Source organism: Neodothiora populina (assembly GCF_041146345.1).
Source record: "Neodothiora populina strain CPC 39397 chromosome Unknown canker_contig_7, whole genome shotgun sequence".
Taxonomy (NCBI): Eukaryota; Fungi; Ascomycota; class Dothideomycetes; order Dothideales; family Dothioraceae; genus Neodothiora; species Neodothiora populina.
The window spans coordinates 718329-740050 of record NW_027191415.1 but is presented as its reverse complement, the minus strand read 5'-3'; the positions used below and the strand labels follow the sequence as shown (position 1 = coordinate 740050).

The 21722-nt window shown below is 51.7% G+C and overlaps 7 protein-coding genes across 7 annotated transcripts; 6 read left to right on the top strand and 1 right to left on the bottom strand.

Moving 5' to 3' along the window:
- Positions 1 to 342: 342 nt before the first annotated feature.
- Positions 343 to 4200, top strand: AAFC00_006309 (uncharacterized protein; the record flags this gene model as incomplete). Its single annotated transcript, XM_069346246.1, has 4 exons — positions 343 to 3010; positions 3068 to 3324; positions 3377 to 4041; positions 4137 to 4200. The coding sequence occupies 4 exons, from the start codon at positions 343 to 345 to the stop codon at positions 4198 to 4200; spliced, it is 3654 nt and encodes a 1217-aa protein (XP_069197454.1).
- Positions 4201 to 4902: 702 nt separating this feature from the next.
- AAFC00_006308 (uncharacterized protein) lies at positions 4903 to 5638 on the top strand (the record flags this gene model as incomplete). Its single annotated transcript, XM_069346245.1, has 3 exons — positions 4903 to 5110; positions 5163 to 5400; positions 5461 to 5638. The coding sequence occupies 3 exons, from the start codon at positions 4903 to 4905 to the stop codon at positions 5636 to 5638; spliced, it is 624 nt and encodes a 207-aa protein (XP_069197453.1).
- Positions 5639 to 6250: 612 nt separating this feature from the next.
- AAFC00_006307 (uncharacterized protein) lies at positions 6251 to 10726 on the top strand (the record flags this gene model as incomplete). The annotated part of the gene is made up of 2 exons (XM_069346244.1): positions 6251 to 7498; positions 7607 to 10726. The coding sequence occupies 2 exons, from the start codon at positions 6251 to 6253 to the stop codon at positions 10724 to 10726; spliced, it is 4368 nt and encodes a 1455-aa protein (XP_069197452.1).
- Positions 10727 to 11167: 441 nt separating this feature from the next.
- On the top strand, positions 11168 to 13341 carry AAFC00_006306 (uncharacterized protein; the record flags this gene model as incomplete). The annotated part of the gene is made up of 3 exons (XM_069346243.1): positions 11168 to 11254; positions 11365 to 12897; positions 12961 to 13341. The coding sequence occupies 3 exons, from the start codon at positions 11168 to 11170 to the stop codon at positions 13339 to 13341; spliced, it is 2001 nt and encodes a 666-aa protein (XP_069197451.1).
- A 1199-nt stretch (positions 13342 to 14540) lies between these two features.
- AAFC00_006305 (uncharacterized protein) lies at positions 14541 to 15704 on the top strand (the record flags this gene model as incomplete). Its single annotated transcript, XM_069346242.1, has 4 exons — positions 14541 to 14838; positions 14912 to 15486; positions 15547 to 15634; positions 15688 to 15704. 4 exons carry the CDS (start codon positions 14541 to 14543, stop codon positions 15702 to 15704), a joined length of 978 nt encoding a protein of 325 aa, XP_069197450.1.
- Positions 15705 to 16065: 361 nt separating this feature from the next.
- AAFC00_006304 (uncharacterized protein) lies at positions 16066 to 17952 on the bottom strand (the record flags this gene model as incomplete). The annotated part of the gene is made up of 1 exon (XM_069346241.1): positions 16066 to 17952. The coding sequence occupies one exon, from the start codon at positions 17950 to 17952 to the stop codon at positions 16066 to 16068; it is 1887 nt and encodes a 628-aa protein (XP_069197449.1).
- A 513-nt stretch (positions 17953 to 18465) lies between these two features.
- On the top strand, positions 18466 to 19299 carry AAFC00_006303 (uncharacterized protein; the record flags this gene model as incomplete). The annotated part of the gene is made up of 3 exons (XM_069346240.1): positions 18466 to 18500; positions 18558 to 19171; positions 19223 to 19299. The coding sequence occupies 3 exons, from the start codon at positions 18466 to 18468 to the stop codon at positions 19297 to 19299; spliced, it is 726 nt and encodes a 241-aa protein (XP_069197448.1).
- Between the last annotated feature and the right edge of the window lie 2423 nt (positions 19300 to 21722).

Sequence of the window (21722 nt, the reverse complement as noted above, 5' to 3'; positions counted from 1 at the left end):
AGGAAAGTGCCAGGACGCAGAACCAGAACCACTCTATCGCAGGAGACATCACAGGAAGGCAAGAAAGACAAGTCAACCACAAAATCATACCAGAGAGAAAGAGAAGCAGGCGAGATAGGGTACAACTGCATGGCCATGGGTAGCAGTGGTGCGGTCAAGGTTGTCGAGCGGTAGCTGCGCATTCCCTACACATCATCACCCATAACTACCTTATTAGCACTGGTCTGCGACATACAGTCTAGTCTGCTGGACGCAACAATTAGTCCAAGTGCTACTACTGTACCCCCGCCTATCTGATTCCCTCGAACTCGGTGCCCGGACTGGTCAGAGTGTGCGTCAATCATGGAAGAAGCACCTTCCTCCCCTACGGACAGCACCTCCATCAAGCCGGTGTCATCCCTGCGCTCCAGATTCGAGACTCTGGCAAACGACCAGCCGCCGGTATCTCCAATCACCCCAAGACCGCCCTCGCAGCTGTTCGATCTTCGGAGCGAGAAGAGCAATGCCAGCCTCAATGCTCGTGCTTATCCCCGGACACCGACTGCGCGCCCCTCTAGCGAATACCTACCGTCCACTCCGTCTCTCCTCCAGACCTCCCTCCAGTCCGGCAACAGTGCCCGCCCAGGACAGGATGTTCTGTCTAAGAAGCCTCCTCCGGCGCCACCAGTGTCATTGCGACCCACCCCCCCTACCGTGAACGTCGAGTCCCCGAGCTCCCCTCCCAAGGATGCGCAACCTCCTGTAGCCTCCGCTACTCCTTCCAGGGCTCCCGTGACACCTCCCACGCTCTCGACTTCTGCCTTGTCGTCTGCGAATCATTCGAGAACGCCCAGTCGCGTCACCACTCCGGCACTGGAAGCGCGCATGTCTGCCTTCTTGCAGGCCGCCCAGCTTCCATCGCAACCCCTGGCGGACACAGACTCGAAAGAGATTGCTTCCGCGCCAAAGCCTCGACCAAATAACTCAGCTGGTGGCCCTCCGCCCGTCAACCGTGCAGGCAAACCGAAACTTGCCAGCCTCCCACCTCCTTCCCTCGACTCTGCCCCTGCGGATACCGCTGGCTCGAAAAGCGAAATATCACCCTTCAGTACCCCGCCTAGCAGTTCCGAAAGTGCTTCTTCAAAACAGCTCCATAGTCAAGCCAAATCTTCGCCCTCGCCGAGACCCATCTCAAACAGCCGACCTCGTCCATCTCCCTTCTCTCCAACTGCCTCACAAAGCTCTTCCATTCGCGATCACGGATACGAACAACCCCCGGAAAAGCCCCCGAGGCCGATTAGCCGCTCCCTCGAGACACAATCATACCATCCGCCTCATGCCCGGCCACAGTCGTTTCATCCTCAGTCATACCATCCTCAATCCTTCCAGCCTATCTCCACACAAGATGGAGCAGATGAACAACTCCCTGGCTTGCCACCACGCCCTTCACGACAGATAAAATCCGGTCGCACCAGTCCAGTCCGACAACAGAGAATACCTGCAAGGCGATCGATGGATATCCAGTACAGACCGAGCAGCTTCATCTCCGATCCCCCGCCTCCGCCTCGCCGTACCAGTACAAGATCTGCGCTCACCCAAGGCTTCGGATTCAGAAGTAATACTACTGCCTCTCGTCCTTCGAAGCCGCTGGCTCCAGCCGTACCCGCCCCTCGCCGCTCAGCTGACACACGACGCGAGGAACCGCCCAGAGAAGCCGCTCCACAACCTCAATCCAGGAGTGCTGACGACTTTGACGATCCCCCAATCATGCCACAAGGAATGCCGCAAGGTTCGGCTCAGCCTACATTGAATGAATATCCGGACGCTTCGCAGACCAATCGCCGCCTGCCTCAATTCTCTTACCGACCTTGGGAGATTGCTACCGGGTATGACACCAAGCTCTTTGCTGTCTGTGGCGATATCGTTTGTACAACGGGATTCATCACTCGCGCCTGGAATCTGAGGACTGGCGAGACTTGTCTCACTCTTGCTCACGCTGAAGGTATCAAGATCACTGCACTCGCATTCAAGCCAACGCCTGACCCAAACGAGGAGGGCAATCGTTTATGGCTGGGTAGTAGCATTGGCGAGATCCATGAGATTGACATCCCAACGCAATCCGTTGTGTTCACTAAGAACAACGCCCACCCGCGGAAGGAGATTGTAAAACTGTATCGTCATGCGTCGCAACTATGGTCTTTGGATACTGATGGAGGCCTCGCGGTATGGTCCGCTGGTCGAGATGGTACGCCAAATCTTGACACCATGCCCCAGATCTTCAGGACAGTCAAAGGACATAATTGCTCTATCATTGTAAATAGCCAGCTGTGGCTTGCGAGCGGCAAGTCCATACATGTCTTTCAGCCTAATGCGACAACAGACTCGGCGTTCCAGGTCTCGCAGCGGCCGTTACAGCAGGACAGTGCAGGTGAAGTCACATCCGTCGCTACAATCAGCAACAAGCCTGATCTCATTTACTTTGGTCATGCCGATGGTAAAATGTCTGTATACAACCAGCGCGACTTCAGTTGCATCGGCTTGGTTCATGTCAGTCCCTACAAGATTATCTCCTTGACAGGCGCTGGACATTACCTATGGGCCGGTTATAACACTGGCAGAATCCAAGTTTACGACACATCAACCACGCCGTGGAAGACTCTGAAGGACTGGCAAGCACACGACAAGCCCGTGTGCAACATCATTACCGACCGCCAAAGTCTTTGGAAGATGGACCGCTTGCAAGTTGTCTCGCTTGGCCTCGACAACATGCTGCGGCCATGGGACGGCCTGATGGAAGAAGACTGGCAAGAAGCTCAGATGCAAGCTTACGATGATAGATTCTGCAAGTTTGACGAGATGACGGCCGCGGTATTGACTTGGAATGCTGGAGCAACCAAACCAACTTATCTGAAAAATGATCCAAAGGACAACAACTTCTTCAAGGACTATCTCTGTTCTCAAGAACCTCCAGATATTTTGATATTCGGCTTTCAAGAGCTTGTTGATCTAGAGGACAAGAAAGTGACGGCGAGTGAGTGCTGATTGGACATCTGTGTTTGACTTGCCCCGATGCTGACAACTGCGATAGAAAGCTTCTTCAAGAGCAAGAAGAAGGACCCCAATGAGCAAGAACATGTTGGACACCAATATCGAGCATGGCGTGACCACATTTCACGATGCATCGAAGATTTCATGTCTGCAGATCAGGCCTACGCTCTACTTCATACTTCCAGTATGGTAGGTTTGTTCAGCTGTGTCTTTGTGAAGACAGCTCTGCGAAGTCGCATCAAGCAAGTCAACGCCTCGGAGATTAAGCGAGGTATGGGTGGTTTGCATGGTAATAAGGTAAGTCCACGTGAACCCCAATCGGCAACTCGTGTCCTAATGTTTAATGAAGGGCGCCTTGATCATTCGCATGGTGCTCGACGACAGCTCTATATGCCTGGTGAACTGCCATCTTGCGGCTGGACAGGGCCAAACCGCGAGCCGAAACAACGATGCCGCGGCGATCCTGGAATCAATTTGTCTTCCTGAGGCCCTGAATGGCCACAATTCAGGAACATTTGTTGCTGGAGGTGACGGATCAATGATTCTAGATCACGAGCTCTGCATCTGGAACGGAGATCTCAACTACCGTATCGATGCGATGCCCCGGGATACTGTAGTCAGAGCCGTCAAGGAGAACAATCTTGCGAAGCTGCTCGAGCGTGATCAGTTACTCTTGTCACGCAGGAAGAACCCGACTTTTCGATTGCAAGTTTTCAAGGAAATGCCGATAACATTCGCCCCTACATACAAGTACAACGTCGGGACAGACGATTACGATAGTAGCGAAAAGAAACGAGCACCCGCATGGTGCGATAGGATTCTTTTCAGGGGCATGGGAAGAATCAAGGGCGAGGACTACAGAAGATGGGAAGTCAGGGTCAGCGACCATCGCCCGGTCAGCGCTCGCTTCAGAATGAGGATCAAAAAGATCGATGAACAGAAACGCAAGCAGGTCTGGCAAGTGGTGGAGCAAGAGTTCCAGCACTACAAGGACAGGATAGCCGCCGAGACGAAGTAAGTCAGTTCTTTTCTTTGGAGTCCTCTGTATAAACACTGTTGCAAGATTGGAAGTCCATCAAATGGAAGATGATGGCTAACAAATATTCAAGGCTAGACTACTTGACTAATGTTCTGGGACTAAGAGAGAGCGAGGCCAAAGGCCTGCTTGAATGATCCTCGGCTGGAGTGGTGACGAAGAGGCTCTGAGGCTCGCGCTCGATCTAGCCGCTAATCTTAGGCTAGACCGGCGATCAAGACGAGCATCGAGTTTAACGAATTCTTAATTACCACCACCCAGAATCCCCTTTCCTCATGACGCGTGTAGAAGCAGGCCAGCAAGCTGATATTTGTCCTGTTCTCGCGTGTCATAATAAGGTCGTGTACAGTATGCATCTGACTACCTTCTAGGTAGGTACCTTACCAACGTGCTACTGGCGGGGCAGATGTCCCGCAGTACAACCCCACAAAATGTCAGACGAGCTAAAATGCGATTATGATGCGTGACGTCAGTATAGGGTAACTCATGAGGTCAATCAACACTCGATGCAGCGAATGCACGAGGAGGTAAGGTGAAGTAGGCAAGTGCTTCTTCTGTAGCTCATCAACGAGCAGAGAATATTTCGTTGCTGCTTGCAATTCGCGCGACCTGTCGTCCTTGAGCTCATTCCACTGTACAATTCCACAAATCGATCAAAAAACAAACGTATGGCCTGCCTTATTTCTTACCGTCAGCCTTCCAAGTTGATTTCAAGAGGAATTGCACCATTGTCCAGACCTCTAACCCCATTCTCCTGCATTAGTAGAACTACAAAGGTTTCCCGGACTCCTTTTGCAGTAAGGACCAGATCTATCAGCAATCAAATTGCCAATCCTCCAATGGACAAGTCAAACCCCAACGCAGGTGACAGCTCGAAGCCGCAAGAGTGGCAGAAGAGAGCACCGTACTCCATTCACGATGAGAACTCGGACTTCAAGGCTAGATATGAAGCCAGCTGCCATTGCGGCAAAGTCAAGTACCAACTCAGCAGGGATGCACCTTTAGATTCAAAGCTTTGCCATTGCACCACTTGCCAGACTCAGCATGGTACGTCCTCGCTCTCACCATTGAATCTTGAGCTTAGCTGACTCTCTTCCAGCCGCCCCGTTCCAATGGGCCGCTATCTTCCACAAGGAAGACATCAATTTCTCCCACGGTCACCATGATCTCGAATGGTACGACCCGACGGATAAGTCCATTGAGCACAAGTTACCGTGCAAAGTCCGATGCTCTTACTGCCACAGTCCAATCATGGACGAAGGTAGGAACATGATCCTACTATTCCCTAGTTTGATCCACCTAAAGACCGATGAAGACAAGAAAAACTTCAAGCCAAGGTGAGTGAATGCGAGTGCGTTGAACAGCGTTGGTTTCTCGGACTAACTCTCTTTCTCTAGGTGTCACATGTTCTACAACCAGCGTGTCATGGATATACCTGATGGACTACCCAAGTGGACTGGCCTCAGTGGTGACAGTGATCTCATTGAAGACAGCCCGAAGGAAGCCATACAGGAGCTCGAGAGAAAGCGGGCCAAGGAGGGCCAGGAAAAGGCAGACAAGGAGAACGACAAATAAGGTGTTATTGGATTGGCAGTTGGCTGTCGATTCTCTTACCGTAACAGCATCCTCATCGTAGATGCGGACGTATTGCACTCTGGAATCGAGAATTGATGTAGTGAGCATCATATCATTTCGCGAATAGTGAGCTAATTGTAGCTCACAATGAACGAGTCACGCTTGATAGGCTTGTCTTTGCTTGCCTTGCCTTCCTGTGATGTTTGTGTCATAGATACCTCAATCGCAGAGTGCACTCATTCACCGACATGCTGGGCGACTAAGTCTCACTTGCATCTCACTGTACCGTTGTGTCGGGTTGCCACTATAAACACGGCAGCGCCATACGTGGTGTAGCACGATCGTTGTCGTTGGACCCCACAGCGTCACCGTCAGTGCTCGGACCCGCCGTAGTGAATTGTCTGCGGTTGGCAGTGACCGTCTGAATATTTATTATTGTTATTGTCACTTTGTAATCAATTGACTGTGCAACACACTTATACTTTACCAACACTCGTCGTTTGTTGCAAGTCAGATTCTGACTCCACTACCCCTCTGAATGGAACCATGGCTTTCATGAGTGCTCGCAACTTCGATCCGAGGTAGACAGCGGCAACTTCTAACAAATTCGTAATGCCGCCAAAGCGTAAGCGCACGAACTCTGGCCCCCCCGACACACCTCGTAAGAAGAGTAAGGCACCGGCAAAGAACTCTGGAGAGCTAGATAGGACAAGAGTGTCCTACACGAGCAGTCGCGACTCCATCTCGAACCACCCCCACGGCCAAGTCGACCCGGATCAGCTGTATAAGGTACGGCGCATCTTGGCTGAAGATCGCACGCGATATAAGATCGACTGGGAGAATGGCCCGAACGGAGAGACTTATGCACCTACCTGGGAGCCTAAGGAAAATGCAAATGATGCGGCAATCGAGGACTGGGAAGCCACCAAAATCGCGAAAAAGAGACGGAGGTCTTCTGCGCTTGGAAGGAAATCTCTCGGTCAGGCCTCAGATGCGGTCTCACAGACTCCGACAAGCGCTCCGATAGAGCCAGATGGTCGACCGAAGGACCGCGCTTCTGTAAAAGTGGCCACGGGCGCTGGAGTCTCTGAGTCGCCCGAACCGCCTTCATACGAGTCTCACGGAGCGCGCATCGACACCACGAAGACTCCAGCCACTCCTGAGGCAATCTCGGAGTCGCAGGTCATAGATGATTCGATGGACGCCTCGGAACCCTTGCACGAGATACAAGACAGTTATTCAGCTAGTCATAATCGAGAAGACCATGAAACCCACACGGTCGCAAATGACAATGAGGTGTCGGGCAACACCTCGCCCGATCCTTTACACATTGACCACTATGTTACAACTGCTCCATCTGCTTCAATAGAGATTCGAATTACTCCTCGAGTTGTGGGCGAGAACAGTAACGTCGATTGGGAAGTCGAGGACAGCACATTTTTCAGCTCACAGGTGATCTCTGGAACGCAGCCGAATGAGGAAGCTCCTACAGAAGAATATTCATTATCTCTGTCGCTGACAGATGCAGCAGCCGCGCCTGATTTGACGCAGAAACACTCCCAATTTGAGCCCGAGAAGTCCCTCACTTCCAAAGATATATCTAGCAGCGTGGTCGTCACGAGCTCCTCAGGAGTGCACACCCTCTCTGCCTTGCAATACACTCCATACAGCGCACCAGCTCCAACTCCAGATTCTCAACTTAATGATTCGGTGACCGATATGCCACTCGAGAGTTCTGCCGCGATTCGAACCGACACGGGCTCTTCGCCGCTCGACACACAATATCAACCTGATTCATCGTCTCTGCAGGACGTTACCATGTCTAATGATCAAGCTGGATTAGAAAGCAGCGTTAATCAGGTAAGTAATTAGTCCCCATATGTTGTGGATGTCTATTCATTTTGGTGAAGCACCTCCAAACGCCAATTCACGTGACCCAATTTATCTCGGCTAATACATGCTTGGCAGCGTGTTGAACCTCCCGACGTTGACAACGCGTTGCAGGAGAGCAACACGATTAACCGACATGAGGATTTAATCTCTTCAACATACTCGGAGCCGTCTGGTGTTGACCAAAGCGGTATTGCAGCGTACAGTGGTCGCGGCTCCACGGATTTGCCAGCTGTAAATACAAGCCCAATTCCAGTAGCATCGTGTTCCACGCAGACACCTATTAGATCTCAGTCACGGGGCCGATCGCCGTCTCAAGGGTTGCAGTCACAAGTCAGCCCTGGCCGATTTCATTCTATTGAGCAGGCTGCGCAGCAAGTTGATATAGCTACTCAAGTGGAGACCGACAGTGGTCCTGATCGTGTCGCCTCACTTGTGACTAGTCCACCGAAGTCCCCACTTTCTAATCACGAAGTGGTAGAGAAGTCTCGCGATCCTTCTTTTGTGACATCAGACCAGGCTACGGATGTTTGGGAGGCAAGCTCTGGTACTTCTGTTAGATTCCACACGCAGATCTTTCCCCCTGCCCTGGATGTGACCATCAATACTGCGACAAACAGTCACGCGCACAGCTTCACTGGTCCGCCTATACAGGACGAACCTTCTCAACCGGGTCAAGGTGTTACTCCGTCTTCGACGTCAGATCCAGCTCGTCACCAGGCATCGTCAGATGAAGTGGCGCGTCCTGGAAGGTCAAATTCAAAAACTTCCATTGGCTTCATCACTAACTCTGAACGCCCATTTCAAGGCGAAAGTACAAGCGCTGCGGTAGTTCGAGACGAAGGTACCTTACCAGGCTCTAGAGACCCAGCACTTATCACATCGAGTCCGGTTCCATCAGCGCCATCCCAGTACTTGAGCCTGATAGGAGAATCAGCTCCTACACTACCAAGACTTCCGTCTGCTAGTGCCAGGGTGACTCCACAGCCTTCACCTTATACGCCCAGAATGTCATTGACTCCCGATACTGCATCCCGGGGCAAAGCAAAGCTCCTGGAGCGTATGAGTGCCGCACGCGCGGCGAATCGCTCAAAAGCTGCAGCTTTCATTTCCACCCCTAAACCTGCTTCTGCTGTACCTGCTCGTTTGCAATCCCCGGCGCTACAAGATCGCGAGATTCGCTCGCCGTCGATGATCCCGGCTGTCGAAGTGATAACCAAGGAGACTCCTGAGGAATACTTTCGTTCCGAGCGTTACGAGACTTTGCTACCAGGCGACGGCCCTGATCCTCAGCCACTGAAAAGCGCTACAATGTTTGAGCCGGCGGAAGAAATTCCTAAAGAAACCAATGGCAGCAGCCTCCGTTGCATACCGATCAACTTCGGAGAGCAGCAGCGAGATCACTACAAGCAGACGATGACATGGCGGAAAGAGCTAATCGATGAGTTCACGAGTAAAGTGTGGCCGATTAATTCAGACCGAGCTCATCTTGCCCAGAAGCTCTTACAAGAGCTCGACCACATTGTACTCCATCCGGACCTTGTCAATGAGGAGACTTATACACAAGCCTCACAGGTCCTTCCGGAGTTCCAAGCACAATGGGATGCCGATACGAGCACAAAGTTCAGATTCCTCAAACAGTTCTTTGCCGCTTCGCAGCAGTATGGCCTCACTGTCGTTCTCCTTGTCAGACCGGGTAGGATCGTCGGCATGCTGCAGACTTTCCTTCGCGGTATCAACGTTGATAATAGGATCGCTTCGGATCTTGATAACAATAGCGCAGGTATCAGATCTACAGCGACAATTTTGACAACAGACAATACTGCGGCACACGTAGACACACCGGATATGATCATAGCATTACAAGGTAACATTCCTGATGCCGTCATCTCTAGCACGCAGACACGCCTGTCGCAGTTGAGTACGATGACAGTCCCCGCATATCTCCTTGTTGTACCTAAGAGTTCGGAGCATATTGAGAGAACGCTTCCACAATATGCATCTGAAGCCGAACGTCTGCATGTGCTAGTGGGTACAGTGGCGACTCTAAGAAGTGAGGCCGGCAGAGACAGGGAAGGCAATGACTCTGTCGACCGAGCAGCTTCTAGCCTGATCGACTATTATCTCAACCCCACGGAGTGGCCCTTGGACAGTCTTCCGGAAATCCATTACATGGACATGCTCACAGTTTCGCAAGCTCCGACTGAGTCACGCTCAGGGGATTCGAGCGAAGTCTCTCTCGACGGACACTCCCGTAAAAGACACAACGATAGCAGCGAGGACAGCCACGGCGTAAAAAAAGCGAAAGGTACACATGACGCAAGCGATGTGAACGATTCACAGAACCTCGATGACTCACATGTCAGTGACTCTGTTGCGTCACAACAGGCTCTGATGATCAAGGCTTTGAAGGAAGAGATGAGTCGGAGACAGAAGGACATGGATGCTGTTCTGCATAGGTCGCAAGAACAGCTGCAAGAGCACGTAAAAGCGTTGGCAACTTTGCAATATGATCAAGAGGAGCAACGCGGCAGAATTGTGAATCTTGTCTCGGAACGCGATAATGCGCTCGCGCGGGAGCAGAATGCCACTCTTCGCATCGTCTCACTCGACACTAGGTTCGGTAGTCTGCGCGAAGAGCGCAATGGGCTTCAGGACCAGCTGCGCATAGCTAAAGAGTCACTTCTCAGCCAAGCGCCTCCAGATCAAGTAGAGTTCGAGGCATTGAAAGAAGCGGCTTTGACCGCCGACGCTGAGCGCACAAGGCTGGCGAACAAGGCCAAGCAAGCGGACGAGAATCTCGATTACCTGCGCGAGCAATATCAGACGGCATCGAACATGGCATCGCAGCTCGGCAAGGCCAATGCATCCCTCGAAGCGCGAGTTGCTGAGCTGAAGAAGAGAGTCACTGGAGAGCGCATCAGAGCTCGCGACAAAACTCTGGACAAGCAGACGAAAGCGATCATGAGCACGAACAGGCAACTGCGGCTTATGTTAAAGAGCAGAGAGGAGCAGCTTGCACGCAAAGAAGATGAAATTAGCAAGCTGAAAGAGAATGGCAGAGGCAGGATGAATACTCGGGGTAGCAGCGTCCCGCGAACACCCAGGCTAGGAAGTCCGTTGGCGCAGGGCACCAATAGTCGACAGGGAAGCCCAGCGGCTGGGAAAGGACCTCATCCTCTTCGGAATGCAGGTTAAGAGGATACTGTGAAGCAGGTGAGTGGAACACTTAGGGACTCGCTATTCGACTACATCAGCGAGCGAAGAAAGTACCTTGGGCTTCGTCGTAACTGCGTTTTCCGGAGAGCGTCAGTTTCCAGAACATCACTAGGAGAATCTATTCGAAGCACCTTCTACTTGCATATAGACATAATCAAGAACGACTTTCATGGTACGACGCATCTTTTCGATGAGTGACAATGGCCCTGAATGTCGCGTGCCCATGTAAAACACATGCAATTGACTCATGCCGCCTCATGCAAGCGAATAGCGTAAGCCCCACGTCTGGCGCCTGCACGACCCCACATCGTGGTGGATTGCGGCAACTCTTGTTCCACGACTCGTCATCTGGTGTAGAAAGAAAAATAATGATAGAGAAGACGTGACCTTCCTACCAACACATAACAAACACACAGCACAATGGAGAGGATAACGGACAAGATCGCTGCTCTGCCAGCAGACAGCACTTACTTTTCCCTCGAGTTCTTCCCTCCAAAGACGCAACAGGTGGGTAGGATGATTTACTCACGGAAACGCTTTCTCTATCCGCAAGCGTGCCCATATGGGACCGAAGCATAACAGCAGCGCTGACACGATACATGATTGTGATTTCATAGGGATTCGCCAACTTACATGCGCGTCTGTCGCGTATGGCACATTCCCTGCGGCCCCTCTTCGTCAATGTCACCTGGGGCGCAGGCGGCAGCACATCGACCAAATCCCTAGCACTGGCGGAACTGACGCAACGACAACTGGGGCTGACGACATGCCTGCACCTGACATGCACGAACATGTCGCGCAAGCTCATCGACGAGGCACTCGAGCAAGCCAAAGTGCTGGGCGTCAGGAACATTCTGGCCCTCAGAGGCGACCCGCCTCGAAGCGAGGAATACAGAGACGATGACGGAGCCCAGTCCAAGGACCAGGATGGGAATAATGATGATCATGATGATGATAGCAATACCGAGTTCACCTGGGCTGTCGATCTGGTCAGGTACATCCGCAAGACATATGGCGACTGCTTCTGTGTTGGTGTCGCGGGATACCCTGAGGGCCACTCGGATCAGTCGACTCCTGACAAGCAGAGCCCGGACTACGACATGCAGTATCTGGTCGAGAAGACACAGGCGGGCGCGGACTTTATCATGACTCAGCTGTTTTACGACGTCGACGCTTATTTGGCTTTTGAGAAGAGGCTACGAGAGCACGAGAGTGGAGCTTTCAAAAACGTGCAGATTATCCCGGGCTTGATGCCTATTCAGAGCTACGGCATATTGAAGAGAACGGCGAAATTGAGTCACGCAGCATTACCCGAGGCCGTCCTGGATCAATTGGAGGAGGTGAAAGGCGACGACGAGGCAGTCAAGCGAGTGGGAGTTGGCATTCTGAGTGATATGGTCGAGCGCATCAAGGCTAGCCCCCAGAAAGCCCCCCGAGGCTTCCACTTCTACACTCTGAATCTCGAGAAAGCCGTTGCACACATCGTCGAGCGAGCGCAGCTTATCCCACCGCCAGGACAGACAGACGAAAACGCCGTCGAGGAAGCTGATGGATTTTTGCTGGTGGACGGAAACCCAAAGGATAAGGTCCGTCGCAAGTCATCCACAGCAAATTCGGCGCCTCAAAACCGCGTCATCGTCGACCATGCCGATTCTCGCGCCTTATCCAACACCAGCGAGGCCAGCTATGTAGCACCGGATGACGAAGCAGGAGTACCGGGCGAGAAGCCCACATCTCGAGCCAACACTCTCGCCATCTCCGAGGGCGAAGGCACCCTCGGCCGCGAGGCGACATGGGATGACTTCCCCAACGGTCGTTGGGGTGATGCGCGCAGTCCGGCATACGGTGAGATTGATGGCTACGGCGTCAGCTTGCACGTGTCCATACCGAACGCATTGAGGCTATGGGGCTACCCAGTCGACACCAAGGACGTCACGAGCATATTCACGCGCCACGTGCGAGGAGAACTCGAGTCTGTGCCATGGAGCGAGGAAGGACTGAGTCCCGAGACCGAAACCATCCGCAATGAACTGGCGGGTCTGATCGAAAAGGGTTGGTGGACAGTAGCCTCGCAGCCAGCGGTTAATGGCATGCCCAGCAACCATGAAATCTTCGGCTGGGGCCCGCAGCACGGCTTTGTCTTCCAAAAGGTTTGTCAAACAAAAGCATCTCCTTCTTCTTCAAGCAAGCCCACTGACACACCATGACTACAGCCCTTTGTCGAACTCTTCTGCTCCAACGAAGACTGGAAGCGCCTGAAAGCCAAAATTGCCCAAGACGAAGACGTGACCTTCTTCGCCTGCAACGCAGCCGGCGACTTCGAAGCCACAGACGAAGATAGCCTGAACCCCGTGACATGGGGCTGCTTCACAGGCAAAGAAATCGTCACGCCGACCATGATCGAGGCCGTGTCCTTCCGCGCCTGGGCCGAGGAGGCCTTTGGCATCTGGGGCGAGTGGCAGCGCGTCTACCCGCCTCGAACTCCGTCTGCCAAATTGCTGGGCAAGATCAGGCAGGAGTACTGGCTCGTCAATGTCATTCATCATAACTTTACCGAGAAGAATGCGCTGTGGAAGATGTTGCTCGAGGCTTAGATTAGATAGCATTGTTGGGTCTTCTTCTTTTTGTTTCCGAGTAGGCATTCACGATTAGGCGTTTCTGGAAGGGACGAATGGGTGGGTAAGGTAGGTGGGAGTGAATGTTTGGAAATATATTTATTTGCATCAAAGGTGGAAGCGGAAACCTCAAAAAAAGAGCGACCATATCTACGATACATTTACCGCTGTGTTTTGATTTGATTATTCGCCCAGTAAGGATGGTTCAGGAAATGTGACTCTGAATAAACCTATACCAGAGCACCTACGAGTATATTGTCCCATTGCATCCATCACCTTATCCCGCCGGGCTGGAAGGACTGAACCTATGAATCTCCCGAGTTGTTGCGGAAGTAGTCTCGATGATGATTGGTTTTGTTGTTCTCTGTAGCCGAGTACTGGTTTAGTAAGTATAACATCAATTTCATGGCGCGGTCGGCTGTTCGCTCTCACACGCGACTCTCTCTCTCTTGCGAGTATCTCCGTCTGATCATATGCGAGATGGCACTGTTGATACAGTACATCACTGCCAATGAAAGTATATAGTAGACGACACACTCGAGTCCCCACCTTATCTCTCTCATTCCCATGCCCGCGCCATCGTCTCGACTCAGCACTCAAGAACTCACAATCTCGCAAACAAGCAAACAAGCAAACAAACACTCCAGATCCACCAGAAGCCATAAACACAAGCCCATCACCCTCGACTCAATGCACCTCACCCCCATCAGGCGCATTGTTATAAAAAAGCAAGTACAATACGTCTATTCAATCACACCCAAGCACGCAGCCACGCGCGTCGTTCGAAGTCAAGGACCTGAGGCTCACCCCCACGTGGGCGACTTTATTGGTCGATCTTGCACGTGTGTCTTTGGTTTTGTTTCCGGTTCCGACTCTAGGGCCCGAGTCTTCCGGACTAGAGCAGTCATGAGTGAAAAGCACGACATCGAATCACTGTGCTGTACTGTATTGTAGCATCGCATCGCATCGCATCGTCATGTCCTTTACACAGGGCAGTGTGCAGGAACCACTCCTGTGCCTATGCCCCGGCTGTGGTTCATAGTTGGGGGCACATCGTGCGCCGCGGGCGGGAATATAGAGTTGGGGGTTTTTTTTGGGGGTATAAAGTCGGTACTTGTCCGCCACTGTCTGTCTGTCTTTTGGTTCTTCTTGTATAGATTGCGGCAAAAAAGGCAGATATGGTGGTGGTTTCTTCGATTGTTCTGGCTGCGGCTCTTGTCGTCTATGAAGTCTATGCTAAATCCGATGTTTCTTCTTCTGCGTCACCACAACTCTCTCAGCCACTGCAGCAGATCTTGTCTAATGCTGCCAATTCGAGTCTCTATCAGTATCCTACTCGTTTGACTCAGGGCATTATCCCTAAGTTCTTCCATTCGCATAACGATTATTGGCGTCCTGTGCCTTTTTACTCTGCGCTTTCTGTGGGAGGCGTGAGCGTTGAAGCCGATGTGTGGTATGACCCTGCAAAGTCTAATGGTCAGTTTCAAACAAAACGCTTTTGGCGCTGCTATCATGAGCAAGTAAATTGATCGACAGATTGCCCTTCCAGACACCTTGTATGTTGGTCATGAGATCAGTGCGCTCACGACCACCCGCACTCTGGACTCGCTCTACATCCAACCGATCCTCTCGGTGCTGCACAGTCTGAACCCCAACACCACCTTCGTCCCTCGTACCACCCACAACGGCGTCTTCGATACTAACTCGGCTCAAACATTATATCTGTGGATTGACGTCAAGACCGATGGCGCGACAACGTGGCCACAGGTCATCAAAGCGCTTGCACCTCTTCGCGAAGGCGGGTGGCTCACGACATTCAATGGCACGAGCGTGACGCCTGGTGCAGTCACGGTGATTGGAACCGGAAACACGCCCTTGAATCAAGTCCAGGGCGTGGGAAATGCGTCTCATCCGCGAGACTTCTTCTGGGATGCTCCTCTCGCTGCGCTGAACACGACCGCGTCCAACATCACTGCCGACGTCAGTCCAATCGCGAGCACGGACTTTGCGACGCAGTTCGGTGAGGTCAGGAATGAGTCGTTCAATGCTACGCAACTCGCCTTGCTACGCGCTCAGATCGCTGCTGCCAGTTCGAAAAATATTGGTGTTCGTTACTGGGATCAGGTATGTTGTTCATGTCCAATCACCGCGTTGTCATAGTTGGCTCATAATAAATGTACGCAGCCGGGCTGGCCCATCAGCACTCGTGACGCGATCTGGCGTACTCTCTGGGACGAGGGTGTCACTCTTTTGAACGTTGACGACCTTGAAGGTAAGGCTGTTTCAATCTGAGACCTGTGATTCCTGAGCTAAGACATAAGGAAGCTGCTGCCGAGTTTTGAGTCTGAATTTGAGGAATTGGAGCTTATTCGACGGACGTGGTCCACGAACCCCGAGACCGTCTGACTTGCGGTAGCTGGTCCCGTGAGCCAATCCTAGAATACATTGATCGCGAAACTGTCTGCGTGCCATCTGGTTGAACGTAGCCATCCGTGAGTACATCTAATAACAGAATTGGAAGTGTCGCGGAGACGCCAACCGCGTGGACGACCCATGATCACGAAGTTACATCGTTTGACGGTCTCCCTGAAATGTTCGTGAGTGGTGATTGTATGCTCTGGTAGAACTGAACAGAGAGATGCAGTGACGACAGCGGCAATACATGCTCTCGCAGACTTTCCTTTCCAGGATGCATCTGTCCGCTTATCGCTTGATCCCCACAACAATGAAGTTTCTGGGACTCAGAGCATAGTCGAAGATTGGTTCTACCCAGGCTTCAGCCACTTCTGGCTGTTCCTTGAGGAAAAGCCAACGATCCGAGACGATGACTGCTTCAATGACACTGGCACTAAAAGCCATGAGACTCCATATCACACTGAGTTCCTTCTTGCGTTCGGCATTATTGGTCTCGTATGCGTAGATCTCCTCGTCATTTAGATGACCCATCTTTTCTTGGAACACCGGGCCTCTCTCAGGATCTCGGACCAGCTTTTCCAAAGCTCCTCGGACGTAGGCTGCAAAGTTGCTGTAGCATGACTTCTTCAGCGAACCTATGATGATCGGTGCTGTGCCACCACTCCAACCCAAGGGGCTACCGTCGTTGGTCTCGACATGCTCGTTCTTGGGCTGTTCGACGATTCCGCAGTCCAGGAAGATGAGTTGTAAGAGAGCTCGATAGAAATGCCGGGTGAAGAAGATGTCACTGTCTGATTCTCCCCAGTTGTAAGGCGCTTGAACTGCCATCATCCTTGCAGTGATGTTCAGTCGTACTCCTCTGCCCTCCTTCGACATGTATTTACATAGTCGGTCTGACATTGGGAAGCCATGGGGGTCACACGCATTCGACGTCTCGACAAGTCGTGGATGGTTGGAGCGTAATGCAGGGAGCTTGTAAGTCGCTGGCCCGAGTCGCTCGGTAAGGAGGTTGTAGCAACACCCAACCAGAGCGACTGCAGATACGGCCGGATTCAAAAGCAGAGAGCGGATTCCGTGGTGCACAAGGTTTCCACATGAATGGAGTGATATAACCATCAGACTTGGATCGACCGCCTTGACTTCGTCCTTGATAGTCAGACTGCCTTCCACGAAGGGATCCGTAGGTTCCTTGCTCGCCTCTACCAGCTCTCCATTCACGGCTCCCCTGACTGCATCTTGGTCGACAATCTGATCGATCACGCGAGACAGGTCGCCGTCCTTGATGTAATGTTCAATGTATTGGATGCTCCCAATACCTTGCGCTGACATTTGCAGGGTTGTCTGACTAGAGGGCTCTGGTGGAGTCTTGTTCCTCGCGAAGAAGCCTCTCTCACCTTTAACGTCTTGGTTGGGATGTCGCGTAGCCTTTGGCTCGTCTCCAAGCTTGGCCTCTGCATGCATTTTCATTTGCTCACGATACTCCTTCTTGTTGCGCATGACCCTTTCCTTCTTCGGTGCTAGGTCAGCCTTGATGTCCCAATTTCGCGCGCCTTCGATATTGTGTGGCCTGCTCTCCACGGCAATAATGTGCTTGTTGTATGGTTCAGAAGCAAGCGCCCTGCCCAGATAATTCTGCCCTGATCCAAAATCAACCAAGTGTGTGATCGGACGATCCTGCGACGCTTTTATGTCGCTAGTGAGCTGGTCAACGTAGCTAGCCAGGCGCGAGACTTCGTGCACTTTCTTGACTTTCATTCCAAGCGAGACATTGTTCGCCAGCTTGTGAGGCTCACTCTTCAGACGAGCGTCTCCGTAGTCAACCTTGCGGTTCAACGAGAACTTTCGAACGTCACGCACGTACTGAAGTAAGTCAGCGGGCGGCAGGGGTCCGTCCCGCCATTGCAGTATGTCATCCTGGTCGAAGATAGCAAGATCTTCTCTCATGAAGAAATCGAGAGTGTGCATGATATCGTGAGCTTTGAAGAACGCCCGCCAGTGCTCGGGCAGAATGAGGCTATAAAAGTCCGGCTTTCGAGTGAAGAAGTCGAGCACGTGGACGCCGCCGCATAGTGTCTGCAACAGATCTGAAGAGGCTACATATCTCAGCAGAGCATCGACATAACTTTCAGGACTCTCAAACTCGTGAGAGATGGGTAGGGAACACTCCGGGCCCATGGTTGCTTCTCGGGGAAACCCGCTTGGATGTCCAAGACACCCCGACCAATCAGGTATTATTGGCAGTATGCATACAATCAGTGCAAAAGCACAGTATGTTCAAGGTTTTTTGTATACCCAAGAAAATCATCAATTACTTGATCTGCATTTTTTTATTTGTTGCAGCAATCCTGGGGTCAGGGTCGCCCGTGAATCAGCAATATCCACCAAGGTTCGATTTATAGTGTTTTATCGATTCATGAAGTCGTTGCATTACTCCATTGAGCCTGGTCTCTACCCTGGCGTCTGAACGTGCATCGAAGTTCGTAAATCTCCGGGATTTCTGACCAGTACAATAGTTGTTGCCATTGTCAAACACGCCTCTGCATTGTTGCTGGACACTCTGGAGCAGCAACTGAACATGACACACGAATAGACCGGAGTGAGAGCTAGATACAAAGACAATAACCACCTGGCATTTTCCCACACTCTTCCTTGTTTCTTCCCCTATTGATGTTGGGCAAGTCATGAGAGATGAGCTCAGAAGATCCATTCCTCCAGGTGCAGGCGTAAGCAGATACCTTTGAACTGGCTTCACAGTGCGACTAGCCTAACCAAATTTCTAGTGATGTCCTCTCCTTATTAGACACGACAAGGCCGTTGTTCAATTCATACCTGCGCATTAGATCCTCGGCATCCTCCGCGACCTCGCCCGAATTAGTGGAAGCCCGATCCGAACTCGAGACTACTCTCCAAGATCTGAGTGTGGACTTGAAAGATCTGATAGATAGCGTCAAAGCAGTCGAGCATGATCCTTACCGTTATGGATTGGAAATTGACGAGGTGGAGCGACGGCGAAGCCTGGTCGAGGGGGTCGCGGCCGAAGTAGAGGATATGCATACAGAGCTTGCGAAGACCGTACATGAGGCACAGCTCAATGCGAAGCCTCACCCGGATTCACTGCCTCACCCCAATGATTTCGACGATGACGAAGAGGCTGGGGACACCTACGGCGAGTTTGAGCAGCAGCGCCAGGAACAGATCATGCACGAACAGGACGAGGCCTTGGATGACGTATTCAAGACAGTGGGGAATCTGCGTGCCCAGGCAGATACTATGGGCCGCGAGCTGGAAGAGCAAGCCGACTTGCTCGACGACGTTGATAACGTAGCTGACCGTGTTGGCGGCAAATTACAGAATGGCATCAAGAAGATTGGTTGGGTCATCCGAAAGAACGAGGGTACATGGTACGATAACACCGTCATGTCGACTCTTGCTAACAGCCGAGCAGACACTTACTCGAGTTGCTGCATCGCCCTGCTGATATTCGTGCTGATCTTACTCCTCATCTTGGTCCTCGTGATATAATTGGCCAGGCCGCATAGGCGAATAGAAAGCGGATTGCCAGGAGTCCTTTTTCTCATAGAGGTACAATAGCACGCATACCCACTACCTCAACTTCCTGCCGAAGTGGTGTTGTTGTGACACAGGGATGTCCTAGTGCCATGACGAAGAAAGCAATAAAACCTTGTGGGAGTAGCACATCGCCTAGGTGGGCGATCACGAACTGGTCCCAACTATTGTACAGGTGTACAAGCCTAGCATCGACATCACAGTGCGGAACGACGTCATTTTCGTACCTGCAGCCTTTCACAGCAAGGTGGCTCCATCAGTGCTTTTCCGAAAGGCACATGCATATCTACTCCACTGCGCAGTTTCGAGTATACCTTAGCTAGGTAACTGAGGTGTGTAGCGCATATGCAGAGATTGCTTGTACCGTCAATTGTGGGGGAGATGACATTAGCCGTTCTCTAGAAGTTTAGGACCGCATTCCTCTATACATCATGTTGAACGGCGACACTTGTTTATTAGGGCAGGTACAGTACCTGGTGGAGCCTGGGTTGACTCGGCGTCACTGCTTTCCAACAGTTCATACATCATCAGGCCCAAGCGTGAGGTTCTGACGTCGCCGTTAATATCATGATCCTGATTCACACAGTGCGAGCACACACAGATACTGTACACACAAACACACGTGTTTGGACTAGTCAAGCCTTTACTTACGGCTCACACAAGCTCATCTATGCGTGTCAGTTGTACCTTTTTTCTTCCTTTGGGTGGCCAATGACGGACAACCTCAGAGCCGTCATTCATCATCGTCAGATCAAAAAGTCATATTTTCTGCCGAGGGAGAGATAATAGGGTCTCGGCCGGATCGCAGAAATACTTGCGGCCGCTACGAGGACCGCACAGCATAATAGTCAAGCGTGTACAGTATGTCGTACTCAACTGCCTTGAGAGATGATAGTTCATATCTAATGACAGTAGAACAGCCGGCATCATTCGAAGCATAAGAAAACATACATCAAGCTAGAAGTTGTCCGGACCAAGGAAAACTCAATACGCAATACAGGCAGTGACGTGCCAACAGTACATTTGCTTCTTGCAGCACACAGCGAATTCATCATGCCCACCTTTTGCAGATCTTCTCCTGACCGTGTTATTGGGGAACACAGGCCCGCTCTAATGAGATGGAGAACGTGAGGTATCTGCGCATCAGCGCAAGTTGTCTTGTCCATTTCTGGATGCAAAACTCGGGTCTAGAAGCGCGGAACAGTAAGGTACTTGTGTCACCAGAGCACTGTGTCATAGGGCTGACATGGTGAGCATTCGGACTATTCACTTCGGCTGAAGGTACAAAGGACCTCGCTAATTCAACGAGTGGCTATTTCGCTTTTCAGTGGACTGATATGCGATTTATGGGTACACACTACTACGCTTGTGGAGTCGTCTGCTGCATAATGATCTGTCGCACAAATTACCATAGTGATATTTGCTTATAGGTGTGAAGTCCCAGCCTAGGTAATCCTAAACACGGGACAATAGGAGGGAGTGATGCATCATCTATTACCGACCCGGGGGCTCTGACGTCAAACGAGACGGCAAACTGCTGAATAATACGTCACTCCCGCCGTTCACGTCACGCTTGACTCGACTGAAAACCGCGAGACCCTGAAAGCCTCTGCCGTCCGGTATGAATTCTATGCAGCCCACAGGGCAGATAAGGTGCTGAGCCGTTATGGCTACGACATTTGTGACAAGTGATGCATTTCAGCATCCAGTTCGCGTGTGTGAGGTAAGGTATGTAATGGGTACTCCAGCGTAATATTGGATTTTGCTGCAGTGGGCACAATTTTGATGCGGCTCCATAATAAAAGAGGCTACTGCTGTGTAGGCACTTTTCAACAGATCCATGGGAGCAGCAAAACTGGCTACCTTGTCTAGAATCTTTTCCGTTTTGCAGTTGAACACCTGTAATCCAAACAAAGGAAGCCTCGTTTCACGGGTGGATGACTCGACCACTCAACCGAGGGACGTATTTTCGGGTCCTGCCTACACACAGCTACGTTAGCACTCCGCATGAGGCTGCCACTAAGGCCGAGAACACGGACATTTATCTCGCCCCAGACTACATCATGTTGATCTTCAAGGGTCCTCCTCAATACCATGACAACAAGTACACGGGGCGGGAAAGGTACGGTATCCATGGTCCAAGGTCGCGACCTTGCCCCTGACCAATCAGATCCAGCCGATGCGGAGAGTCGTGTGGGCGGCTGGCCTTATCGTGTTCGCTGGGTGTCTTGAGAAGGTGGTCTTCGCTTAGGACCCCTGTGGGTCTTACCGTCATCTGTCGATCTTAGTGGCGAGCTAGCGAGGCAGGGTCCAACGTCTCGGTCCCACTTGTCGACACTCGTCGGTGAGCCTCTTGAGCCTCTTGAGGCTCATTTGGC